The 25,775-nt window shown below is 41.4% G+C and overlaps 1 protein-coding gene across 1 annotated transcript in view; it reads left to right on the top strand.

The window, feature by feature from the left end:
- The first annotated feature begins 7,445 nt into the window (after positions 1-7,445).
- herc4 (HECT and RLD domain containing E3 ubiquitin protein ligase 4) overlaps positions 7,446-25,775 on the top strand; it is a 115,495-nt gene continuing 97,165 nt past the window's right edge. The window contains exons 1-2 of the mRNA XM_069900828.1: positions 7,446-7,528; positions 7,815-8,109. Coding sequence (XP_069756929.1) covers positions 7,884-8,109 — 226 coding nt within the window. The 5' untranslated portion in view covers positions 7,446-7,528; positions 7,815-7,883. The remainder of the gene's footprint in view (positions 7,529-7,814; positions 8,110-25,775) is intronic.

Raw genomic sequence — 25,775 nt, 5'->3', positions numbered from 1 at the left:
TTGTTTGCTTTTCCCAGAAAGTCAAAAACTGGATCGACCTTGCCAGCCTGGTTTTCTAGACCTGGAGAATTTTTACTGAGGAAGCATGTTAGACAGAGCAAGGTGAATCCATTAGTCAAGCGTGTACAACTGCTTCATGCTAACCTGCAATATGCTCAAATTGCTTTTCCTGATTGGAGACAAGACACTGTTTCCCTTAGGGATCTTGCTTCGCCAAGGGTTCTGCCTGCAGCTTCTAACCTTTTTCCCACTACCACTAATCTTCCTTTGCCCTCCCCAGAACAGCATGTCTCTGTCCCTGAAATTCAATCTGTAGCACCCAGAGACTTACCCCAAACACCTGCTACCAATCACTTCTTATCTGCCGAAAAAGCAGCATCATCTGTTGGCTAACCGGAGTCCTCTGCAGTTGTTTTGCGTTGGTCTCAAAGAGTCTCAAGGCCACCCCAATGGCTTACTTATGATAAATTTTAATTGCTGCATTTCTCACAGATTTTTTTTCAACCTGCTGCTGATTTTCTCTCTTCTTGTTGTGCTTTTAACCTTTTTGCTTCCGTTTTTTTTTCTTATATTACTTAAAATTGATTAATTTTAAGGGGGGGGGGTTGAATATAGTGATGTAATGTATTATGCTGACTGCTTGCTATTGGTTATAACTAGATTGGCTCCACCCTACTGGTATAACAGATGGTGCAACTTATCCCCTGGTCAGTAGAGGTGGCTTCTTCTGTTAATAAAAGCCTATAGAATAATACAAGTCTGGTCCTTGCTTATTCAATGTAATCAAGGGCTATTCCTGTGCCTCAAAAAAAAAACTGTTAGAGAAAACCTGCAGGTCAAGAAGCATCTGTGGAGGGAATGGGAGGATATAGACCAGTGGTACTCAACCTTTTTCTTTCCACTCACTTTAAGTATTCCCTCTGCCATAGGTGCTCTGTGATTAGTAAAGGATTGCTTAAGGTGGTCTGTGAGTGGGAAGTAAATGTTTGAAAATCACTGTTTTAATTGTTCCTAATGGACTCATTATGTGCACGGTTTCATAACTCCAAAGGAAATGGGCCAATAACAATTTTTCTCAAGCAAAATATCTTAGTAACAATTGGGTCAAGAACAGTGATTCTCAACCTTCCTTTCCCACTCACAGACCACCAATGACATAAGGATTACTTAAAGTGGCATGTGAGTGGAAAAAGGTTGAGAACCACTGATACAGACAATGTGATTAAGTGGGATTAGTTTAAATGGGAATCAGAATACAGGGTCTTGACCCAAAAGGTTGACAATTCCTTTCCCTCCCCTCTGCTACTTGACTTGCTGAATTCCTCTAGCGATTTGATTTTTGCTCCATATTCCATCATCTTCAGTCTCAAGCCTTATCCATTTTGCTGTCTGGTTCCATGATCTTCTGCTGTCCTTAGTGTTAAAAATCTATTGTTCTCGATCATAAATATACTTAATGAATGAGCATCCAATCACTCTCAGAAGAGAATAACAATGATTAATAATCCTATATATGAAGAGATTTTTTTTCATCCCAGTTCTACTTTTTACCACTATGCTCCTATGTTCTCGTGTAAACGGTCTCTCAGATTCTACCTTGTCCATCTTTCAGAATCTTATATGCCTTAATAAGGTAATCTTTCATTCTCCACACTTCAAGATGCACAAGCTAATCTATTAAATCCCCATTTGCAGGACAAATCCTCATCCCAGGATCTACATCCCAGTAAATCTACAAAACTGGCTCCAGTTTCATTCCATTTATACAAGCAGACCAATGCCACACACAGTGAGGCCTCACTCACATATTTTGTACTATCAGCAAAACATCCATACTTTTGCATGCAAACACTGCAAAAAAATTATTAGCTACCCTACTTATTTCCTGTATTCATGTTAACTTTCTACATATCATTCAACCTCACCTCCTCCAGAACACCAAAACCCCTCTGTACACTAACACAGGAACTCAGTCTGTGCCAACCAAGTTGCCAATTTAAACTAATCCTATCTGTCCTCTGAGTCTATATCCATTGTAATGTTCATCAAGATTCGCAAATTCTTCCCCTTCTTGATAACAACATTCCCTAGAATATAAGCATACCCTTTCCTGATCCTTCTATTCTCCATGTCCTTCCACTTGGTCAATACCAACGTGAGGTATTCATTTAGTATCTCATCCACTTCCTCTGGCTCCAGGCTACCCCTTTGGCCCTGAGTGGTCCAACCCTTTCCTTTGTTGCCTTCTTGTTTTTAATGTATGAATAAAAGGCCATAGGATTCTCTTTAATTCTGCTCACCACAGATCTTTCATGGCTATCCCAATTGCCTACTTAAATTCTCTGCTGATTCTTTGTATTTCTTAAAAACACCTGTCTGATTTCAGTTTTCTAAGCCTTATAAATGCTTCTTTCCCTTTTTGAACACTTCTTGTCTTTCAACATTCTCAAACCTTGCCAACTTGTCTTTCTTCCTCACAGGAACATGTTAGTCCTGAATTCTGACCATCTGGCCTTTAAATAACTCCCGTATTTCAGACATGAACTTACCCAATAACAGCCACTGCCGATTGACATGCCTCAGCTCCTGCCTCATGCTGTTATAATTAGCTTTCCCCCAATTTAACACTTTCCCCTGAGGTCCAGTCTTGTCCTTATCTATACTCATCATAAAAAATATAGAATTATGATCACTGTTACCAAAATACTTTTCCACTGAAACTATAATCACCTAGCTAGGCTCATTTGCTAAAACAAGGGTTAGTATTGCCCTTTCAGAAGCCTAATAGCTTGAATACATCTGAGATTGTCTGATCTCGGAAGCTAAGCAGGCTCAGGCCTGGTCAGTACTTGGAGTGGAGACCGTCCAGGAACACCAGGTGCTGTAGGTTTCTGTGAGGGTGTTAGACAAAGTGGCAACTCCCTATCTGCAGATAAAAGTTATAGAATTTCATGGTATGTTACTGCAGCTAGCTGCTACAAGCTATGGCTCTGTGGAGCCTATAGTGCAGAAGAGGTTATAGCTGTATTCAGGTTACTCAGAAAGAACACTCTGTTCCCATAAAGAACAACACGAACACCAGTCGAGTGTAGTTAACACAGCTTTATTGGGCTCACAGCCCTGCTTTTATTCTCAAGCTGAGGGGCGTGGTCAAAGACCCCTCAGTGCTGATTGGTACATTTGCTATCTGCTTTCCAACTAAAGGCCTCTTTAGTTGTGGCCAATTGAAGGGCAGCACTGCAGGCCTCATGCAGCCTTCTGGATCATTGCATTCATCCTTCATTTTGCGAGGTACCCAGAGGGGGCTGCGAGGGGCCACCATATTACACTCTAAATGTCATATGACGTGACAATATGGAACCTTTACCTTTCTTTGGTTGGATGTTCTGATTTGTGTCAAAAAACTTTTCTGGAGTTTTAATTTTTTTTAGTTTATATATATTTATTGGTGTGGATATTATATTGTTTTATATATATTTTATATATTTGCTTTATATATTTATATATTTGCTTGAGTCTTTTAAAATAAATTATTTTAAAAAACTCTTCTGGATGTACCTAACAAATTCTGCTCTCGCTAAGCCTCAGTCACCAAGGGAATCCCAGTCAGAGTTGGAGAAATTAAAGTCACCCATTGCAACTACCCTGCTGCTCTTATACCATAATCTGCCTACATTTCTATTCCTTGTCTTATTTTAAACTTTTTTTTCTACTTTTCCAATCAAAGCAAAATAATAATGCGTTTTCTCAAATTATGTTCCTTCTGAAACCTCACTGCACATTCTTCTAATCTTTATAATGACCTTCCTGGTGACAACTCACTTCCTCGCCTTGCTTTGGATATCCAGCAAACTTGGATAAATTTTTTAAAAAACTTCAGATGCTGGAAATCTGAAACAAAAAGAGAAAATACTGGGATTACTGAGAAGGTCAACAGTATCTTTGGACGTAGATACAAAGATTATTGCTCGAGGTGCCAATCTACCTTGGCCTTTTCACCCCTCCATACACAATCAACTTTTATCTAAATTTAAGACCTTGTTTTTGATGTACCTGTTTCAAATATTTTTAAAGGTCCAGAAGAATTTCAATACTGCATTATGGACAAAGAAAATTTATCTCCAAGAACCCAGCTCCAATGTTAGCCATTGGCCTTTGAGTGCTTCTCTGAGGACAAAACAAAATACTTTGCCTTGTTCAACAAGAAGCAGTATATCCATGTTCAAATTTATGAAGGGCTCTTACTTTCTTTTGGCAGTCCTACACTTATGCTTGCAAAATGAACCATTTAAAAATGGATGCAGTGACACATGACAGCTTTCTTCTGTCTCAAAGAATGTAGGATGTTCAATAAGTTTGTTGAAGCTGAACAACCAGAGGAGAGATATCTTAGATCTGGTCTATACCAATGTCCTTGGCGCATACAAGGCTGACCCCAGCACCACCATCTTGGATATTCAGATCACATTTTGCTAATCTGTACATACAGACCACTGGTATATAAAATTAAACTGGTTCACAGGGAGATCAGGGCATGGCCAGAAGATGCCACAGCAATGCTGCAGGACAGTTTTGAAAGCACAGATGAGAGGATTCAGGAAGGCAGCCACCTATGACACCACGTCAACATTGATGAATATGTGAGTTCAGTGACTGATTACATAGGCTTCCCAAGATCGTGTAATATGGCGAGCTCTCCACTGGCCACCGTGACAGAGGTGCACCAAAAAAGAGGTACAAGGACTGCCTAAAGAAATCTCTTGGTGCCTGCCACATTGACCACCGCCAGTGGGCTGATATCGCCTCAAATCGTGCATCTTGGCGCCTCACAATTCGGCGGGCAGCTACCTCCTTTTAAGAAGACCGCAGAGCCCACCTCACTGACAAAAGACAAAGGAGGAAAAACCCAACACCCAACCCCAACCAACCAATTTTCCCCTGCAACCATGTCTGCCTGTCCCGCATCGGACTTGTCAGCCACAAACGAGCCTGCAGCTGACGTGGACATTTACCCCTCCATAAATCTTCGTCCGCGAAGCCAAGCCAAAGAAGACATAGGCAAGTGCATTGAGGATATTAAGGCGATTGAATGCTACACAGACAGAGCAAATCTGAAACCATAGCTAGATGTGAAGGTTCATGCTTTGTTCAGAGCTCATGACTCAGATGACAAGAGGGCATGAGGATCTGCAAGGGCTAAACTCTCTCATGCAATCAGGAAAGCAAAGTATGGGTATGCAGAGAACCCATGGAAACCTGTGTGATACGAGATATATATGGCAGTGTATTCAAACTACAAGTGACTATAAGTCAACCTTGCATGTCAGTAACAATGAATAGGAGCAGTTATAGTGTGGATCTGTGTGCCTCACTGCTCTGTCTTCCCTGTTTATCCTTCTACTGAGGGAGGGGAGGGGGATCCATTCAAGCCCAATCAAGTAAAGTAAAAAAAAATGACCTGGGCGCTGACTGTCGGGCTGCGACAAATTCCTGATGTGTTCCCTACCTTTGTTGTGGGTACCTTGGATGTTGTATGTAATTGTGTATGTAATGGCTCAGACTCAACAGTGAATCTTGTATATAATGGATAACTGTAATTTGTGATTGATTACTGGAAATTGTTTGAGTTTGAAAATCTATAAATAAAATATTTAAAAAAAACCAATGATGTCTTCATTCCGGACAGATTGAATTTCTTCTATGTGCAATTTCATGATAAAATCTGTCACTAAAGAAACCCCCCCCCCCCCCTTTCCCCCTGCATAGCAGCGTTTATGGTGAGGAGAATCCTTTTTGGGATGAACCATGCAAAGCAGCAGGACATGATAACATACCTGGTTGGGTGCAAAAGGACTGTGCAGCCCAGCCAATAGAGGTCTTAGCAAGCATCTTCAACATCTCGCTGCAGCAGTCCATTGTCACCTCAGGATTCAAGGCAGTCACCATCATCCTGGTGCCCAAGAGAGCAACGGTAACTGGATGAGATGACTACCGCCTAGTGGCACTGGCCTCAACCGCCATGAAGTGCTTTGAGTGACTGCAACATTGGATGTTTCAGTTTGCCTACCGTTCAAAATGGTCCGTAGATGATGCTGATCTTTCACTCCATCCTGACCCACATAGAGAATGATGCTTCACATGCCAGACTGTTGTTCAATAACTTCAACTCGGCACTCAACACAATCATACCTCAGAAGTTGTTGGATAAACTGTCCTCTCTGGGACTCAACACCCCTCTCTGCAACTGGATCTCGGAACTTCATGACCAAAAGAACAGTCTGCCCGGGTTGGCAGCAAAATCTCGTGCCATCACGCCGAGCTCTGCAGCATCTGAGGGCTGCGAGCTTAGTCTCCTAATGCCCACCCTCCTGACTTGTGACTGCACTGACTGATTCAGTTCCAACAGAACCATCCGTTTGTGAACGATACCAACAGCAATTGGTGTCATCAGCAACAACAGAGAAGAAGTTGAAAGGCTCATCAGTTGGTTCGAGAACAACAATCTCAACAAGGACAAAACAAAGGAGGAAAATGTGGACATTGGCAGGATGAAGGTCAACCACTGTGGAAGAAATTGCACCAAGAGCTGTTGACATGAATACAAACAGCCCATTTTAATACAGCACCTGGACCTGACTAATAGTGCTCAGCAAGACATATTATTTGGAAGCTAAATTGTAGCCTTGACTATAATCTCTGGTCAGCAACCACATTTCCTGAGAAGACTGAAGCGGGCAAGGCTACTGGACACCATTATGTCTATCACCATTTGTGGCGGGTTTACTCTGGGTGGGTCACGTCTCCAGAATGGAGGACCATCGCCTTCCCAAGAACGTGTTCTACGGCGAGCTCTCCACTGGCCACCGTGATAGAGGTGCACCAAGGAAGAGGTACAAGGACTGCCTAAAGAAATCTCTTGGTGCCTGCCACATTGACCACTGCCAGTGGGCTGATAGCGCCTCAAACCATGCATCTTGGCGCCTCACAGTTCGGCGGGCAGCAACCTCCTTTGAAGAAGACCGCAGAGCCCACCTCACTGACAAAAGGCAAAGGAGGAAAAACCCAACACCCAACCCCAACCAACCAATTTTCCCTTGCAACCGCTGCAACCGTGTCTGCCTGTCCCGCATCGGACTTGTCAGCCACAAACGAGCCTGCATCAGACGTGGACATGACCCCTCCATAAATCTTCGTCCGCGAAGCCAAGCCAAAGAAGAAAGAACTCTTCTTTGCTTTTCCCTCCCTCTGCAGATTCAAACCAAACTGTTGCAGACTAGCACGGATGCCCGTTGAGCACAGCGGCCGGTGCCTTGGCGGCGCGCATGCCCGTTGAGCACAGCGGCCGGTGCCTTGGCGGCGCGCATGCCCGTTGAGCACTGACGGCCGTGAGCCCATCCAGTTTTGCGCCGGGTCGGTAGGACCGGTAAATTGTGGCGTCACATCCGGCGGTGGCGTTGAGTCGGCGGGAGAAGGTGTTTCCAGAAGATTTTCTTTTAAGCGGCGGGGCTGCTCGGACGGAGGGAGTCCGGTAAGGTCGGCGCACGTCGGGATGAGCTGGGGTGCATGTCCGAGCCGGGGGACATCGCCGTGCGAGGCGACGGAACGGAGTCCGTCCGTGCTCGATGGGGCGGGGGGCGGTGCGTGGTCCGGTGGGCCTTCCAATGAGGAAAGTTGTGTGTGAGCGACCTGTCTCCCCCGGGGCCGGCAACACCCCTCCTCACGTGTGGGATTGGGGTTAACCTCTTGGGCACTCCGCTTCCCCGTGTCGATCAACGCATCGGGTTCTGAACGTGTCTGTTGAATTCTCCGTGTAGGTGGCAGCTGGATTGCTGAAGTGGAGGCCGAATAAAAGCTACCGATCACGCCTGGTCGCGGAACTGACCATGTTGTGTTGGGGAAACACATCGTTCGGACAGCTTGGGCTGGGTGGCATCGACGAGGAGGTTGTTTTAGAACCGAGGACGTGCGAATTCTTCCAAAGCAGAAAAGTTCAAGATGTGGGCTGTGGTCGCAGGCATAGTGTTTTTGTGCTGAATGATGGCACTGTTTATACATGCGGGTGCAATGACCAGGGTCAACTGGGACATGACAAAGCAAGAAAACGACCTGGTAAGGTGGCAAGTTTCAATAAGCAGGATTTTGAATATTATTCTCGAACCAAGTCCAGACAGTTGATTCCCCCCCACCTCCCAGCTGTTATTTTAAGCGAACCACACAAAAAAAATCCAAATGTATGCAAGGCCAAACACAAGAATTTGTGGATTCAGGAACCTTGAGGAAATAATGAGAGTGCGCAGGGGCTCAGCAGTATTAAATGATAAATAAGGTCAGTCAGTCTTTCGGGTCACCACTCATGGTCTCACTGTGCGATGGTGAGTTTCTCCCGTGCACGGTGACTGAGAAGAATGAGTGGCAGCTCACTGGAAATATGCAGGAGGATAAGCAGTGTCTATGGAGATAAAAGAAAGCAGATCATTAAATATCTTGTAAAACTGCCTGCTGTCAGTGCCCGTGAACTTGTTTAAATGCACAAGGAGGCGTACTCTAGTTTTATAGCACCTTGTTTAGAACAAACTTATTTGCTTATTTTTGTGGGTGTTTTGCCTTCTTTCTGGAGTATAGTGTTACAGATGCATAATATGATCATGTGAGTGGTAATGAACTGACAGCATATATTTTGGTTATTTCCTGTGTGATGTCTGTGTAATAATCTTAGGTGACTTGTTGATATTGATGATCGTTGTTGACCAAATTAAGTTGACCCAGAATTGATCTTTGTGCTCTGGATGTTGCTATTCTGCATGTCTTGTGATCACTGATGACATTTGTTATAACATCAGCTATTGTAATATCAACTAGATTTCTGTCACCAGAGCAGAATAGGAGAGAATACTTGTATCCACTTTATCAGCAGAATATTTAATATCTATAATTTTTACTGTAACAATATAACATGGTAGAAGGCCATGAAACCTTGCAGCCCAATTGCACCCAATTAATCTACCAACCCTGTATATTTGGAGAGAGGTTTGCTGGGGTGGTGGGAGGGGGGAGGAGATGCAGTTCACAGGGAGGATGTACAAATTCCTTAAAAATAGCACTGGATTTGAACCCAAGTTGCTGGCTCTTGAATAGCATCGTGCCAGAAAATTTTACCTAATAAACTGAGTACAAATTGTATACATGTAATTGGTCAAATTTTGTAAACTTTGAATGAACAACTAAATTTAGAACATAGAGCAGTTAAGCACAGGAATAGACCTTTTAGTCAGTGCTGACCTTTATGTCAATTTAAACTTCTCTCATCTGCTTGCAAATGTTGTTATTTCCCTTTATCCCCTGCCTGCTCGTCTGCCAGTCTAAATGTTGCTTTTGTAGCTGCTTCCAACACATCACCTGGCATGCATTTCTTATCGCTGTTTACTTTAAAAATAACTTGCCTTGCAAGTCTCCTTTAAACATTCCCTCTTCGCATTAAATCTAAGCCCTCCAATATTTGGCATTTCCTTCTTGATTTTAAGAGTCTGGTCATCTACCCTATCCATGCCTCTTGTAATTTTATATTCTTCTATCAAGTCATCCCTCAGCCTCTGATGCTCTGAAAGCCATGTAATTTGTCCAATCTCTCCTAATAGCTAATACCTCATTTAAAAAAAAATAATTAATTTTTGAGGTACTGTTCAAGTGGACCTGACATTGCTTGATAAGCAGACTTGAATATAGCTACAATTTTTTTTAAATTCACTTTGCAAAGAATGAGAACTCCATTACAGTAGGAAGCACTGCCACAAGCTTCTCATCTCACCCCAAGAGAGTCTCCCTTGTGGCTTACAGATTGCATATTTATATACACTTCCAGTTCATAGGAACTAACATTCACCATACAAGTACATGTTTCTTAAAATTCTCTAAAAAAGGAGTTCATAAGCAGCCCCAACCTTGTTGAACTTGTATGTAGATAGTCTCTCTTTCCCAGTCAACATTTTAACACTCATGTTCTCATTCTCTCCTCTTGTTATTCCATGATAACATAATCGAATGCTAGTGAGCTGGTATAAAGCAAGTTTTCCTCTATTTTAGCTAATAAAATGATAAAACCTTTTTCAAGCCTTTGTAACATTGTAACCAATTTGCACCAAACTAATGCCCAGTGGGATTAGTGGAACAATTAAGCATGTCAGCCGTGTTTTTAAAACAAATCGTCTACATGTTACATGTGCTTCATTAAACTGGTAATATTTTCAGTGTTGTCTGGGATATGTGTCCAACATTCTTGTCCTATAGTAGTACCCCACGATCAGCGAGTAGAAACTTCAATGCCGCTTTTCTCATGACAACCATTTCAGTAGACACCTGCTTCGTTGCATCTCCTGAGGCCTGGAACCCATTAGCCATGTCATTAGCTAGGTTTTTCAAAACCAAAGCGAAGCAAATGAGTTATTTTGATGTTTTACTGGTACCGTTGTAGAGGAACAGGATCATAAAGACTTACTCCAGTGCGGAAAATCAATTTTTACTTCTGCGTCTTCCTGGCCAGGCCAAATGGTTGTCCAACTGTTCCCTATGGTGGATCTAGGGACACCATGCCCAAGGTAGCTTGACCCTGTCCAGGGGTAGGCCTTATGGCCACAAATGAAATGTTCCTTTATAGGCCGTCATATTAGACAAGGGAATCCCTTGGTCAGCTACAGCGACAGTACTGTCACTAACTCAAGGTCAGAGATTTCACAACAGATTTCAAATGGTCAAATTGATTAATGGCAGTGGTTGCAAAGATGATCTACGTGGCGCATATAAATGCAGGAGCTCATTCCAGCTGGAAAACCTTGCTGATGTCGCTCCCAACAAAGTTGCCCATTGAGCAGGTTGATATGCCATAGACATGGACCAGAAAAGTTTTATACTAATACAGGGCTTTTACTAACAGACTATAACCACCACCAAACTGGTCAGTGGGAAAGCATCTCCATCTGTTATACCAGTAGGGTGGAGTATCTCTACAGCCATAGTCAATAGCAAGCAGTCAGTAAAATATGCCCTCCATTATGTCATCACATTAACACCCCCCCCCCCCTAAAAATTGACCAATTTTAATAAAATACAATAATGGTAAAAGCAAAAGGGGAAAAAAAAACTGGAATATCAAGGGTTACAAGCAGAATTAATGAGAATACATAGTAAAAAGACAAGCTACGAGCCTGAGATAATAGGGTGACTCTACTCACTGTAATCATCGTTAAGATTAGAAATGGTCATAACAGCCTTTGAGATTCGTCTTGATCTTCTCCAGGAGGAGACTTATCTCTAACTGAAGGACTTCTGTTGTCAGGTGTGAAAGGGAGTGGAGAGTGTGAGGAAATCTTCCCATGAAGTGGGTATTGTTCCTTGAGTGTTTCTTGTGATGGGGAGGGTAGAGAAGGAGTCAGGTCAGTGAAAGGCCTAGCAGGCTGTAGACCAGGCGAAGCTAGATCCCTAAGGGAAACAGTGTCCTTTCTTCCATCAGGAAAAATAACATGAGCATACTGTGGATTAGCATGAAGCAGTTGAAACCGCTCAACAAGTGGGCCAGCTTTGCTGGGTCTAACATGTTTTCTTAATAAAATTTCTCCGAGCTTAGATAATCAAGTCGGCAAAGTCGATCCAGTTCTCGATTTTCTAGGGAAAACAAAAAGATGTTAGTGAGGAGTCTCATTGGTAGCTGGACACAGCTGTGTACAGATAGAGTTCAATGCTTCTGGCAGCACATCTTGCCAATGGCTGGTTGGGAGACCGTGTGATTTTAGCGCTAGAGTGATAGCATCTCTCTTAGTTATGAGCATCTCTCTTTGGAAAACAAACTGTTTTAAGTTGAAAAAGTTTGCCATCTGCCTCAAAAGTGGTAAACTGCCTTTCATCTTTGTGAATGGACACCTGATGATACACAAAAGTCCCTCAAGTGTTGCCCGATGTACTCCGACTCCAATCCACTTATGAAATGCGTCCAGCATCAAAGATTCTCGGTGGACTTTGGCCGTGACACCAGCGCAAGTACAGCCTCTGGATAGCCCTTTTAGTGCAAGCGCAAAAGCATCTTTGCTCTCTCTGGCTTGTTGTTTTAGAGTGTGAAACTGATGTCTTGTGAACAGTGTTTTGTGGCATATCATAATAGGTTCGGAGGAAATTCAGTGCATTCTGGTTGACAGCTGTCACCCTAACCACGGAGTAGGGTACTTCTCCGAGGAGAGCCACAAGATGGTCCATTTTCGCTGCGTCTTGCACCACTTTGTTCACTTGCATGTATGCTTCAAAACACTGCAGCCAGTGGCGAAACATTTCTCCAGCTCGGGTGGCATCCTGATCTATCTCGAGTTTTCTAGGTTTCAGGGAAGTATCCATGATTGAGAGTCTGTTAATAAAATTGATATGCCATAGACATGGACCAGACAAGTGTTGTACTAAAGCAGGGCTTTTATTAATAGACTATAACCACCACTAAACTGGCTAGTGGGAAAACATCTCCATCTGTTATGCCAGTAGGGTGGGGTCTATCTACAGCCATAGTCAATAGCAAACAGTCAGTGTAATATGCCCACCCCATGACATCATGACACAGGTCCCTTGCAATAACCAGGGCTGGTGATGCCGCAAAGCAACAAATTTCATGACATGTTCATGACAAGAAATTTGGATTCTGATTCCAAGACTATGAATCCCACGTCCTTGATTTTCTCGATTAGCCTACCATAAGGGATCATGTTGAAAGTTCGTGTGGACAACATCCACTGTCCTTCCGACGTCTTTATTACCTCCTCAAAATAACTCATTCAAGCTTGTAAGAGCTGACCTCTCATTCACAAAGCCAAAGCCATGCTGACTCCCTAATTAGGCCATGCTTTTCCAGATGTGTGTAAATTTGTTTATCCCTCTGCAACTGGATCCTCCATTTCCTCATCGGTGGACCCCAATCAGTGTGATTGACAGCATCACCTCTCTCTCTGACTATCGTGTTTACATGTTGCTCTATTCCCTGCTCTCCATGACTACATAGGCAAGTTCAGCTCCAACTCAATTTACAAATTTGCTGATGACACTGTTATTGGAGAGTTTATTTATATAGCACATTTAAAACAACTCACATTGACCAAAGTGGTGAACAAGTCATAAATTGCATCTTAACTTAACAATCAACAATCACCTCAAAACGCTTGCGAGTAAAAACACAACTTCAGCCTGGATTTAAGAGTTAAAGGAAGGGGCTGATTTGATGGAGGGAGAAATGTTCTTCCACTGATTGGGGGCTGCTATTGTGAAGGTGTGATCTCCCCTGAGTTTGCGATTTGAGTGCGGAACAACCAAGCACCCTAAGTTGGCTGATCTGAGGGGTTTTGAAGTGGAGTGAGGAGTTAGAAGATTGGTGATGTAGGAGGGTGTCATCCATTAATGGATTTGTAAACAAACTGGAGAACTTTAAAATCTATTCTGAGCCGTACTGGCAACCAGTGAAAGGAGGCCAGGATAGGGGTGATATAGTCCCTCTTCTTGGTTCTGTCTGCTGCCTTGCTGCAGTATTCTGTATAAGTTGCAGACGGGATAATGATGACTGACTAATTCCTGTATATAGAAAGTTAAGAGTAGTCTAAACTGGAGAAAATGAGAGCATGGATAACTTTCTCGAGGTCTTTCAGTGACCGTAGTACGAAGCTGACTGCAAGTATGGCTCAGAATAAATTTTAAAGTTCTCCCGTTTGTTTACAAAGCCATTAATGAACTAGCCACCTCCTACATCACCAATTTCCTAATGCCCTACTCCACTTCAAGACCCCTCAGATTGACCAATTTAGAATGCTTGGCTGTTCCGTGCTCAAATCACGCCTTTTGCTATTGCAGCCCCTAAACTGTGGAACAACTTTCCTTCCTCTATCAAATCAGCCCCTTCCTTTACTACTGCATTGACTTGTTTGTCAAACTTGAAGGCAGAATTGAATATCACACCAAGGGATATGACGCTTAATTCATAGTTTTTCTTTACAAGTATCTGTTCAGCTGTAGCAAGTAAGAATTTTAGTGCCTCTGAACGTGACAATGTTATTGACTACATGAAATTTTCAAAGTCCCATCTTCACAATGAGGCCATCCTTCCTTGTGCTTTGAGATATTATGAGTGTACTAAATTGAATAGACTCCGAGTACACGTAGCAGTTCAAAACTAGGCAATTGTGTGAAGCTATTAGTGATAGCTACATTTATTTTTGATCTCAAAAGTCTACAGCCCTCCCTATTGGAGGGGCACTTAAGTGTTGATTTGGGAAGCTGCAAAACAGAGATATTTTCACATTGGAAAATCAGTGCAATCACACTAGCTATCAGGAGTTAAACCGAAAAGTGAATTTAGTGCAATATGCAAAAGTGCTGGCAAAACTCAGCAGGTCTTGCAGGGCCCACAGGAAGCAAAAGGATACAACCAACACTTCAGGCCCTAGCCCTTTATCAAGCCAATGGATCAATTCATAGCTCTATAGTTCTGCTCCATTTTGCCTGATTATTAATGAACAATTAAAGAACTCTTAAGCTCCTGAAATATTCTTCAAAATTCAAGCAAAAGAATGGGTTCAACTGATGAATATCAATCCTGAGTTGTAAGTACCACAAAGGTGATCTATTGTGGTCAGTGCCATTGCAGAAGTCATTTTCAGCTACATTATTTCCACATCAAATAAAGGCATCCTGCAGAGACACAGCAAAGTCTACAGAGACTCTCCAATGTTCAGAAAAGTGAAAGGTTTCCTAGTTGTACCTGTTCACACAACAGAGAATAAATTCAATCTGATCAATCAAAGTTTTAATGATTCAATATTGTTGTCAAGTGTCCTTCTTTAAATAAAACTTGCTACAGATGCTCAGTTTTTATTTTTGCCAGGACTTCTCACCTCCAGACCTCCACCAGATAACCTTGATTCCAATCTAGATGGAATAGCTGAATTCCACTGGTGAGGTGAGATGTCTATTGTTGATATTGGGTGACGTTTAACTGTATATATCATCAAAACCAATGGAAATCTTGGGTAAAAGTCTCCACAGGCTGGATGAGCTTGAAAGAAAGGCACATGGTTGAAAATGGCAAGTAAAATTAATATCAGACACATACTTGGTAGTTTCCAGTTCCAGCAGCTCCATCTCGATGCCTTGGCTTGTGCGTTGGAATTCCTGACCAAATATCACATCAAGGCTACATTTATTAAATGCCTTTTCTGCTTCCCTTTCTGAGCAAGTTCGGAAGATATCACAATACCACCTTGTGGATAATCAGGACTGGGCATTAAATGCTGCACATCAATGATCTCTTGTATCCTTTATATTAAAAAAAATAGTTTGCTTTCCTCACTCTATCTGTTTTTATAGATCATAATAGCCTACTCACATTTATTTACAAATCTTTGTTTGCATTTCTCTCTTTTGTATATATCTTTTCATGCACTATCAATAAATAGAAATTCTCCCTGGCCCACATGAAAAAGATGGTATTTTAAATCAGTGGTTCTCAACTTTTTTCCCCACTCACGTCCCACTTTAAGTAACTATGCCATCAGTGTTCTGTGATTAATATGGGATTGCTTAAGGTATGTGAGTGGGAAGGTTGAGAATCACTGCTCTACCTTAAGCAATCCCTTACTAATCACAAGGCACCTACATCATAGGGAATACTGAAGTGGTATATGAGTGGAAAGAAAAAGGTTGAGAACCACTAGTTTAGAGAAATCATGGGGTGTTGGTGGTAACCTTAAAATAATGAGCACATTTTGCTTGTCAAAATATGGCAACTAATATACATTGAATATTTATATTGTATGGCAACAAACTGAATTAAAAACAAGTAATTCTTTGAATCTTCTTGATATCTCTAAAATTATTTACCATTGTGGTGAATTGCAGGCAGGTCCACAGCAGATCTGACTGTGAGAGCTCCAGGTGTGGGGCAAGCCCACATGTTGGCTGATGTCGTAAGGATCCGGGAGTCGCAAGCATCATCTGGTTCTGAGAGATTTAAGCACATGTTTCTGAAATATTTTGCTTGAGAAAAATTGTCATTGGCCCATTTCCTTTGGAGTTATGAAACCGTGCAAATAACAAGTCAATGAGGTACAAGTAAACTGGTTTTCAAACTTTTTCTTTCCACCCACATACCACCTTAAGCAATCCCTTACTAATCCCAGAGCACTGATGGCATAGGGAATAGTTAAAGTGGAATGTGAGTGGAAATAAAAAGGTTGAGAACCACTGGTCTAAATGACTTTGTATCAACTCAGGCACTAGCCTAGTTTCAGCAATATAATCTAGTAACTGGTGTAATTTATGATTATTTGTAGGCCAAATGCATGGATCACTTTCACTTGTGGAGCTAGGTTTGGCTTGTTGGCAATCTGAGACTTAGTTTGGGAGCAAGGGATCATCTTTTGTAATACTCTTTGAAATCATGGAAAACAGCTATCCTGAATTGGAAGATTCTTCTTTGTCTTTCTTCTTTGGCATGGCTTCGCGGACGAAGATGTATGGAGGGGTAATGTCCACGTCAGCTGCAGGCTCGTTTGTGGCTGACAAGTCCGATGCGGGACAGGCAGACACGGTTGCAGCGGTTGCAAGGGAAAATTGGTTGGTTGGGGTTGGGTGTTGGGTTTTTCCTCCTTTGTCTTTTGTCAGTGAGGTGGGCTCTGCGGTTTTCTTCAAAGGAGGTTGCTGCCCGCCGAACTGTGAGGCGCCAAGATGCACGGTTTGAGGCGATATCAGCCCACTGGCGGAGGTCAATGTTGCAGGCACCAAGAGATTGCTTTAGGCAGTCCTTGTACCTCTTTGGTGCACCTCTGTCACGGTGGCCAGTGGAGAGGTCGCCATATAACACGATCTTGGGAAGGCGATGGTCCTCCATTCTGGAGATATGACCTACCCAGCGCAGTTGGATATTCAGTAGCGTGGATTCGATGCTGTCGGTCTCTGCCATCTCGAGTGCTTCGATGTTGGGGATGAAGTCGCTCCAATGACAATTAATACAAGTTTCTGAAATTGATTGGGGGCAGCCTATTGAAAGTACATTGGTTAATTTCAATAATTAATGGAGTTGTAGCAAAACACTAACTTCCTTTTTTGACTAACAATACCTTGCAGAATAGCAGCGCTAGGTTTTCATGTTCGGGTCTTGCAATACCGTTCTTACTGGTGAAGGTGTTCAGCAGAAAAAGTAAGTTACTGTTTTAACCTTTTAGACCCTAAAACAAATTTGATAGGAATCTGAATCAGAAAACATGGAAAGAAACCATTCAGTCCTCCATGTCCCCACTGGCCAGTGGGGACCCATCTTCCAACACTTGGTTGATTCAAGTTCTTAAACATTCCACCACTCTCCCTGGAATACATTACTTGTATGCTTGTAGTGTTCTGGCAGGGAAGAACTTTCCATGTTATAAAGGAGGCCTAACCCTAACCAGGTTTATGTAAGCTCCCAGCAGAGTAAATCCTAGCAGTTCCATTTCATACTTCCTTATTTCCCTGCTGCTCTGCAATTTGTTTTCTCTGACTCCCTTCAATTTTTTTTGCTACCTCTGCCAAGGGATAATTTACAATAGCCAATTAATCTACCAATTTATCTTGTATCTATACATTTCTGTGCAAATGATCCTGTCCATTATCAAGATTATCTGCTTGCAACTCAATGAAATTGTTTATCTTTGCCCTTACTCAGCCGTTATAAAATGCTTCGAGTATCTGGTGATGGAATGCATCGAAGCACACCTCCCACAGATGCTGGACCCCTGTCAATTTTCCTGTAAAAGAAACCATTCCACAGATGATGCTATAGCCTTGCACCTTCACTCCATCCTGACCCATCTGGAGAATGATGCCTTATACACCAGGCTGTTGTTCATCGCCTTCAGCTCAGCATTTAATATGATCATTCCCCAGAGGCTGGTGGAGAAGCTGGGACTCAACACCCCTATCTGTAATTACATTCTGACCTTCCTAACAGAAAGTCTACAGTTTGTCTGGGTCAGTAGCAGAACAATGGGCACAGTCATTGAACTCTAGCACACCTCAATGCTTGTGTGCTCAGCTCCCTCCTGCTCACCCACAACTGCGTGGCCAGCTCCAGCTCCAAGTTTGTCATTGTTTGCAGATGACACAACAGTCGATGAGTCACACTACAGAAAAGAGGTGGAAAATATTGTGATCTTACGCGAGAATAACAACTGGAGTCTCAACGTGAACAAGACAAAGGAGATAATCGTAGACTTCACTACTGTACTGGAGCGCATCAAGTTCTTGAAGTTCACTTAATTAATTATCTATCGTGGATACTCAACACCTCTCTTGTTGGGAAGGCACAACTGCGACTGCACTTCCCGATAAATTTGAAGCGATCAAGGTCTCCTGGCACCATTTTCTGTCAGTTTTTTAAGGAGTTTTATTGAGAGGGGTCCTGGCCAGCTGCAACTCAGTGTAGCACAGTTGCTGCAGAGATATGGATCGGAGGTCAATCTACAGTGGCATGAGTGGCAGAGAGGATCACTGGAGTCTCCCTCCCTGTAAAGATTAAAACCTTGTGTTTTTTGATTTGTAGTTAATTTTTATGACTATCCCTTTAAGGAAAATTGATGTTTGTAGTGTTAAAATAGTTCTTCTTCTTTCTTTGGCTTGGCTTCGCGGATGAAGATTTATGGAGGGGGTAAAAGTCCACGTCAGCTGCAGGCTCGTTTGTGGCTGACAAGTCCGATGCGGGACAGGCAGACACGGTTGCAGCGGCTGCAGGGGAAAATTGGTTGGTTGGGGTTGGGTGTTGGGTTTTTCCTCCTTTGCCTTTTGTCAGTGAGGTGGGCTCTGCGGTCTTCTTCAAAGGAGGTTGCTGCCCGCCAAATGTGAGGCGCCAAGATGCACGGTTTGAGGCGATATCAGCCCACTGGTGGTGGTCAATGTGGCAGGCACCAAGAGATTTCTTTAGGCAGTCCTTGTACCTTTTCTTTGGTGCACCTCTGTCACGGTGGCCAGTGGAGAGCTCGCCATATAACACGATCTTGGGAAGGCGATAGTCCTCCATTCTGGAGACGTGACCCATCCAGCGCAGCTGGATCTTCAGCAGCGTGGACTCGATGCTGTCGACCTCTGCCACCTCGAGTGCTTCGACGTTAGGGATGAAAGCGCTCCAATGGATGTTGAGGATGGAGCGGAGACAACGCTGGTGGAAGCGTTCTAGGAGCCGTAGGTGATGCCGGTAGAGGACCCATGATTCGGAGTGGGCCAGTTAAAATAGTTACTATGACATCATATGTCATAATATCTGGGCATATGAGGAGCTTGCTTTCATCGAAGAACCATGGAGGAGGCATAATCATCAAAATACTTTGAATTCATCTAATTTATCTTAATCATCTTATCGTCTTGTATCATTATGTCTTTAAATATAGTAGAATGCTTTGTTTATCCATCGTTATATAAATCTTGATGCAAAGTTATGCAAAATGTTTAATCACTATCAATAAATTAAAGCTACTACCAGCTGAAAATACCATGTTTGATTTATTGGAGTGATAAGATAGTAATTCAGAATATCGATGCTTACATTTCTGTGAAGATGACATGTTTTGAAATTGGGAAATATGTAAGATTGCAAAGTGTCATCGACACCCACCCTTCCCCCCCATCCCCCAACGACGTAATTTACTGGGATCATTGTCTGAAGAGGGTGAACAAAATCATTGATGACACCTTCCACCCCCGCCTGCACACAGCATTTTTCAGCTGCTCCTGTCAGGAAAAGGATGTAGGGGTATCAAAGCCAGCACTAACAGGCCGAGGAAAACTTCCCATGGGCAGTGAGAATGCTGGATGACCAAACTCTCACTAACCATCTGAGATTCTCGTATTTACAAAACAATATTTATTTAATGTGGGTGTGTACACGCACATGCACTCTGTGTGTGTATAGTCTGCATGTTTTGCACCAAGGACTGTAGAATGCTGTTTTGTTGTGCAGTCAGATGGTGGTGAACTTGATGTTGGAGGTTGTTGTTGTACCTTGCTTATTCAAAATGCTGGTATTTATACCCAACCTAGTCCTTCATTCTCATTACCCTTTATTGACCCATATTGCTTCAGTGCTTCAAATATAAAGTTCTCCAATCATGTTGAAATATTACTTCCACTACATGTAACTTCACAGTTCTACCAACCTATCAACTCCTGACCCCATACTCCTCCCCTCAGTTCTTTCAATTCTAACCTCTTGATCATACCAGTTTTCCTTTCTTAGAACTTAGAACCATAATTTTTCTTCTGAAGCACTTGCTCAATGCATTTTTCAATAAATACTATTTCTCCAAATTTTTAGCCATCTGTATTGAAGTATCATTCAGCTTAAGTGAGTTGTTTCTGAAAAACTGGGAGAACTCCTCTGTGAAGTACATTCAAATTAAAAAAAAATATTTTAAACCACAATATTAATTACATTTCATTAAATTCAAAAATTATTTCAGAGAGTTATACATGTGGGGCTGTATAAGAAACCCACCCCCACCTCCCTCCCTTCTGCCCCCAAAACCCTTAGAAAGATAAAAGTAAGAAAAAAAAATCAAAGAAAGAAGGACCAGAGAAAGCCACGGGAGTGTAACACTTATATAATATTGGAGGCTACCAAGAAGTGAGGTCTTCAGAGAGTTTATCAAATGTACAAACCCACATTTTGTTAATATGGGTGCCATATTTTCCAAAACAAATGGTATTTATTTTGTAAACTATAAGTAATGTCTAATGGTGTATAGCTACAAAGTTCTGCATATCATCTTTCCATACCTAAATCTATATCTGACTTCCAAGAAATGCTATACATTTCCTAGAAACTGCTAAAGCAATTTGTACAAATTCAATTTGATACCTAGTTAATTTTAATTTAAATCTTATAACCTTAATGTTACTCAATAAGAATAACATTGGATCCTGTGGGAACTTGATTCCCATAATCTGTTCCAAAAAATTACCAACTTCCAACCAAAAATATCTGACTTTAGGACACTGCCAAATAGAATGCAAAAAAAAGTTCCAATCTCATGTCCACACCTAAAACATAAATCTGATAGCAGGATTTAGTTGATTTAGTTTTTGTGGAGTCAAATATAACTGATGCAAAAAATTATATTAAACTAACCTTTATCTAACAATTTATAATTTTAGTCATATTCTTGCATAGTTCCATCCAATCTTTCTTATTTATTTGTCTATTTAGATCCATCTCCCATCTTAATTTTGATTTGTGCACCCCTATTTTGGGGGCTTTCCTTTGAAGTAAATTATACATTACAGAAATAAATTTATTTACATTACTATTACAAATCAATAATTCTAGTTCACTCTGGCTAAGTAGTGTCAAACTTAGACCTATTTTACCAGACAAAAAGTTTTCAAACTTGATAGTAACAGAAAAAGGTATTATTGGCCACATTAAATTTATTCTTCATTCTTTCAAATTTATAAATTTCCCAGTCACAATAGAATATCTTCTTAATACCCATCTGCATTCAAGTCTTCAAAAATTGATTATCCATTGAAAACAGAATAAATCTATTTTGACAGAGGGGAATTTTTTGAGATACTAAACCTTTTATACCTATTTAATTATCAATATTATGTAGTGGGGTCAGTACTGCTGCACCAGGTTATAGCTCCTGGACTGTAGCTCAAGACTCATGGAAGAAAGAAGACCTACACACTGGTAGAGTGTATTTGACACCAAGTATATTCAAGGGCAGCTCTGCCTTTTGTAGTGAATCCAGCCATGTCACCATTGGGGCATGGCTTGAGTGGGGTGGCCACCGATTGATCAGTTCCAGCATCCGGGCCCCAATTGAGCCCCTTGGGATCTGTTGGCGGTGATTGGCCAGTTTTACTGTTTCATCAGCAGCCTATGGAAATGAGTATCTCATCCCGTGCAAGGACTTGCTGTCTCTGCGATTGATGGCTGTTTCTGGTGTTGGCTCAAGGTGCAGGCTGCGGGCCACTACAATTATCAGATGTTTCAAAATGGGTATTTCCCTATTTTAAAATCCATTAAATTTATTTCTCCTATCTTACTAAATTCTATATTTATCAAAGCAAGGATTTTATTGAAACTAAACAGTACATTAATAAATATCAATTGAGTAACTTTGTAATGATTCTTAAAATGGGGAAGTTATAACCCCGCCCCACCCCCCAATTCAAACTTCCAAGTCAATTTTTCCAAAGAAACCCTTGCCATTTTCCCTTTCCATAAGAACTTCCTAACACTTGTGTTTAAATCCTTAAAGAAATTGTGGAATTGAGATAGGAATCAACTGAAAAAGATATTGAACTCTAGGGAAAATGTTCATCTTAACACAATTTACTCTACCTACTAAAGTAATAGCTAGGGTATTCCACTTTTTCAAATCTTCAATAATTTTATTGTAAAGTTGGAGAGAGATAAAAAACAGCCTCTGGGATATTGAACAGAACATTGGGATTGCTGATTTATTATTTTTTTTCTGACTCTTTGAAACCAATGTACTCCTCTTGTTTTTGGATGCAAGTGTGAGAGACCAAATTCTTTGCAATGCAATTGACAATTCGCTTTTCTGAATTTTGGTTACAATACAACTCCAATTATCCAAAATGGTCAGGACCAGGCCCATTTTAGATAAATGTTTTTTTCAGAGAACCGGTCATTTAAAAAAAAAACACAAAACAGCCTAGTAGAAACAGCAAAAATTTAAGCATTAAAATACAGGTTAATTCTCACCAAAAAAATGCTGGCCACCGCCGATCACTGACACTTCTCCACTAAGGCCCCACTTGTGCTGGGAGCCTGAGGTCTGTTGCTCCTGCCGCCATGATCCCAACGTTCCCTGTTCAGCTCAGCTCCGAAAAAAAATTTGGATAAATGAGGATTTCGGAGAATCTGATTTTGGATAATCAGAGTTGCACTGTACTGTGATGGGTTATATTATATTTTATTATATATAAATATGTCTATAAAAGAGATTGTGGGTGTTTAGAAATAGGTCACTTCACAAACAGACGTTAATACCATAAAAGAGATCTCAGGCACCAGTGGTTTTGCAAAAACAATGAAACTACTTTGCTAAAGAATTTCAGAAGCACGTGCAAATGGAAGAGTCTGGGCTCAAGAGGCTGATGAGATCTTTCAAAGATTGGGTCAGGAGCCTTGGGAGTCATGAGAATTTGCAAGCAGAGAGAGGAAAACGTGATTCTTTGGAGAGAGAATTCAATTTTGCAATGGCTTTCGAGTCTGCAACATGACAAGCTGGCAAGCTTGGTTGAAAACCCCATTTTGAAGACGAGTTGTGAGTTCTGAGTTCAGCCTGATGAAAACCCTTGTGGTCCTTGCAAGAGGTAACAGCTGGCTAGAGTGTTTCACCTGAAATAAGGAAAACAAGAGGAACTCATTGATGACCTGGAAGAAGAGGTTATCACTTGGAAAACCCTGATGGGGCAAGTTTCTTCGGCAAGACACTGAAGTGACTGATGGAAGTAAATCAGTTTTTGTATATACAACGAGCAACAACATTCTCTCTGAAACCAACAAGAACCTTCCTGAGCAGTAACCATTTAACTTTAAGCATAAGAATCTGGTGAAAATTCATAAATGTTGAATTCTGTGCACAGTATAATTGTCTGATACTGGTGAACTTAGAGGAGTAAGAAGTGAGATTGGAGTGTGAATCAAATAACTTTTCCTGAACATGTACACATTACATACAAGTGCACTTAGAATTAGAAGGGGGTTAAGTTAATAATAATGTTAAAGTTGATCTTGTTTTTATGTTTAAATAAAATTAAAGGCAACTTTTGTTTAAGTAACCATTTGTCTTGGTGAATTTCTTATTGTTGCTGGGTTTTGGGGTCCTCTGGATCTGTAACAGTACTTATTTTCTGTTGCTTCTCTAAATGAAGGTACCCATCATGAAATACAAAGAAGGTAACTGCAGTAACTGAAGTGAATAATAGAAGTGCTATTCAATAGATTTTGTATGTTCATGCTGAGAATAAAATATATTGCACCTATAAGAAATTGTGATCGTTAATATTTTCCAACAACTTTGGTATAGCCATTACATTTATTTTACTACTCATACATGTGCTTAACAAAAAAAATGTGTTGGGGTGTTTAAAATTGTAAATGCAATATAGTTTGAATCACAAAAATAAACACATTGTCTTGCATTGAATAAAGTTCTTAAAAGAAAGGTGTGGAATAAAGTTAGGGTCATTCCCAATTAGTTCTAAAATAGATGTTGCCCAAAATAATTTATAATTGTAAAGTTAAAGTTTGGCTTGAATAAACTTAAAAAAATAGGTTTTTGATTGATGTTCTTGGAAGCACTGGGAATTGGGTAGGGTTTGATTGTGGGAAAAGTCAAGGAACGAGAGAAAGGTAGAAAGGACTGAATGTTCATCATCTGAGAGTTCTGCTCTTCACCCTGCTCTCCCTCCAAACAACAGGAGAAGGGTTCCTCTTCTCACCTTTCACCCCACTGATTTTACATTCAGCACATCATTCTTTGACATTTCCACCAGGTGCAATTCAACCCCACCACGAGAATCAAAAGTTTGAAATAGAGGGTCCCTTTGGGAGTTGGGTGTCAAGCATGAGAATGATGTAGCCTGCCCAATGTGACTAAATGTGACAGGAGGCTCAAATGAGGATATTGGTCAGGGAGGGGTCACTAATATTGCTTCAACTTTTCCATCCAGTGAACATGAAGGAATGAGCAGAGAAAGCATGGGGATAGCATTTTACCAGAGCATTATAATGCCTTGTTCAGATTTCAAAAGCAAATAGAAAGGCAGGTTTCTCTGCCCCTTGGGAGAGTTTTGTGTCACATGCAAAATCAATAGCATATTTCCTTTTCCTTACTCAACCAAAAACTGTGCTGAAACTGCAAAGTCATTGGTAATTTTCATTACAAATGTCTGCTTTCCCCAAAAATTTGGGAAGTGATCCACATTTTCCAGAGTTTCAACATGATCCTTTGTTGTTGGAGACCAATGAGGTGCTGCAAGGGCAGGTTTCAGAATACCTTTGTTCTTTGACAGTTCTTGTGTATCATTTTTAATGCCCATTGTGCCTTGGAGCTTAGCCTCTGAACATTATCCACATACTGGGTTCAGGAGGAACTGATATTTGCCCCTCATGGGGTTTTCTCTTATCTAGGAACAAAGAGATGCAGGAGTTAGACATTCTTTCATTGGAAACAGAACAGATAGTTGATTCTCATTTAAAACCTGAAGAAAGCATGATGCAAGAAGCTGGGATGCAGCAATTGCTGTGGTTCTGGCAGTTGGAGCAATAACACAGGAGATTGTGACATCATTGTCCTCTTTCCCCTATGAGTTCGATTAGCATTATGGTGCGTGACTGTAACTTCATTATGTCATGTCATGGTGGACTTCATGTGTTGAGTGTTATCTATTTCCAATTGCTTTGCACATCAGTCTTTGAATAAAAATGTTATCATTCTTGTTATAAATCCTGTTCACGTAACCTTTTACCAAGAATTACTCACATTAAAACAGAGGTAATGCTTGTGTAGATACACAAGAGACTGTAATCAGGAACAAAAAAGCTGGAGGAATGCAGCAGGCCAAGCAGTATATGGGGCAAAGTGATTGTTGACATTTTGGGTGAAGACCCCACATTTAGTGGAAAATGTGCTAACTGGCTGCATCACAGTCTGGTATGGGGCCACCGATACCCTACCCTGGAAAAAGTAGTGGACACA

This window comes from Narcine bancroftii, chromosome 10, assembly GCF_036971445.1.
Source record: "Narcine bancroftii isolate sNarBan1 chromosome 10, sNarBan1.hap1, whole genome shotgun sequence".
Lineage (NCBI taxonomy): Eukaryota > Metazoa > Chordata > Chondrichthyes > Torpediniformes > Narcinidae > Narcine > Narcine bancroftii.
Note: the sequence above shows the minus strand (reverse complement) of the source record. Positions and strands in the feature narration are given on the sequence as shown.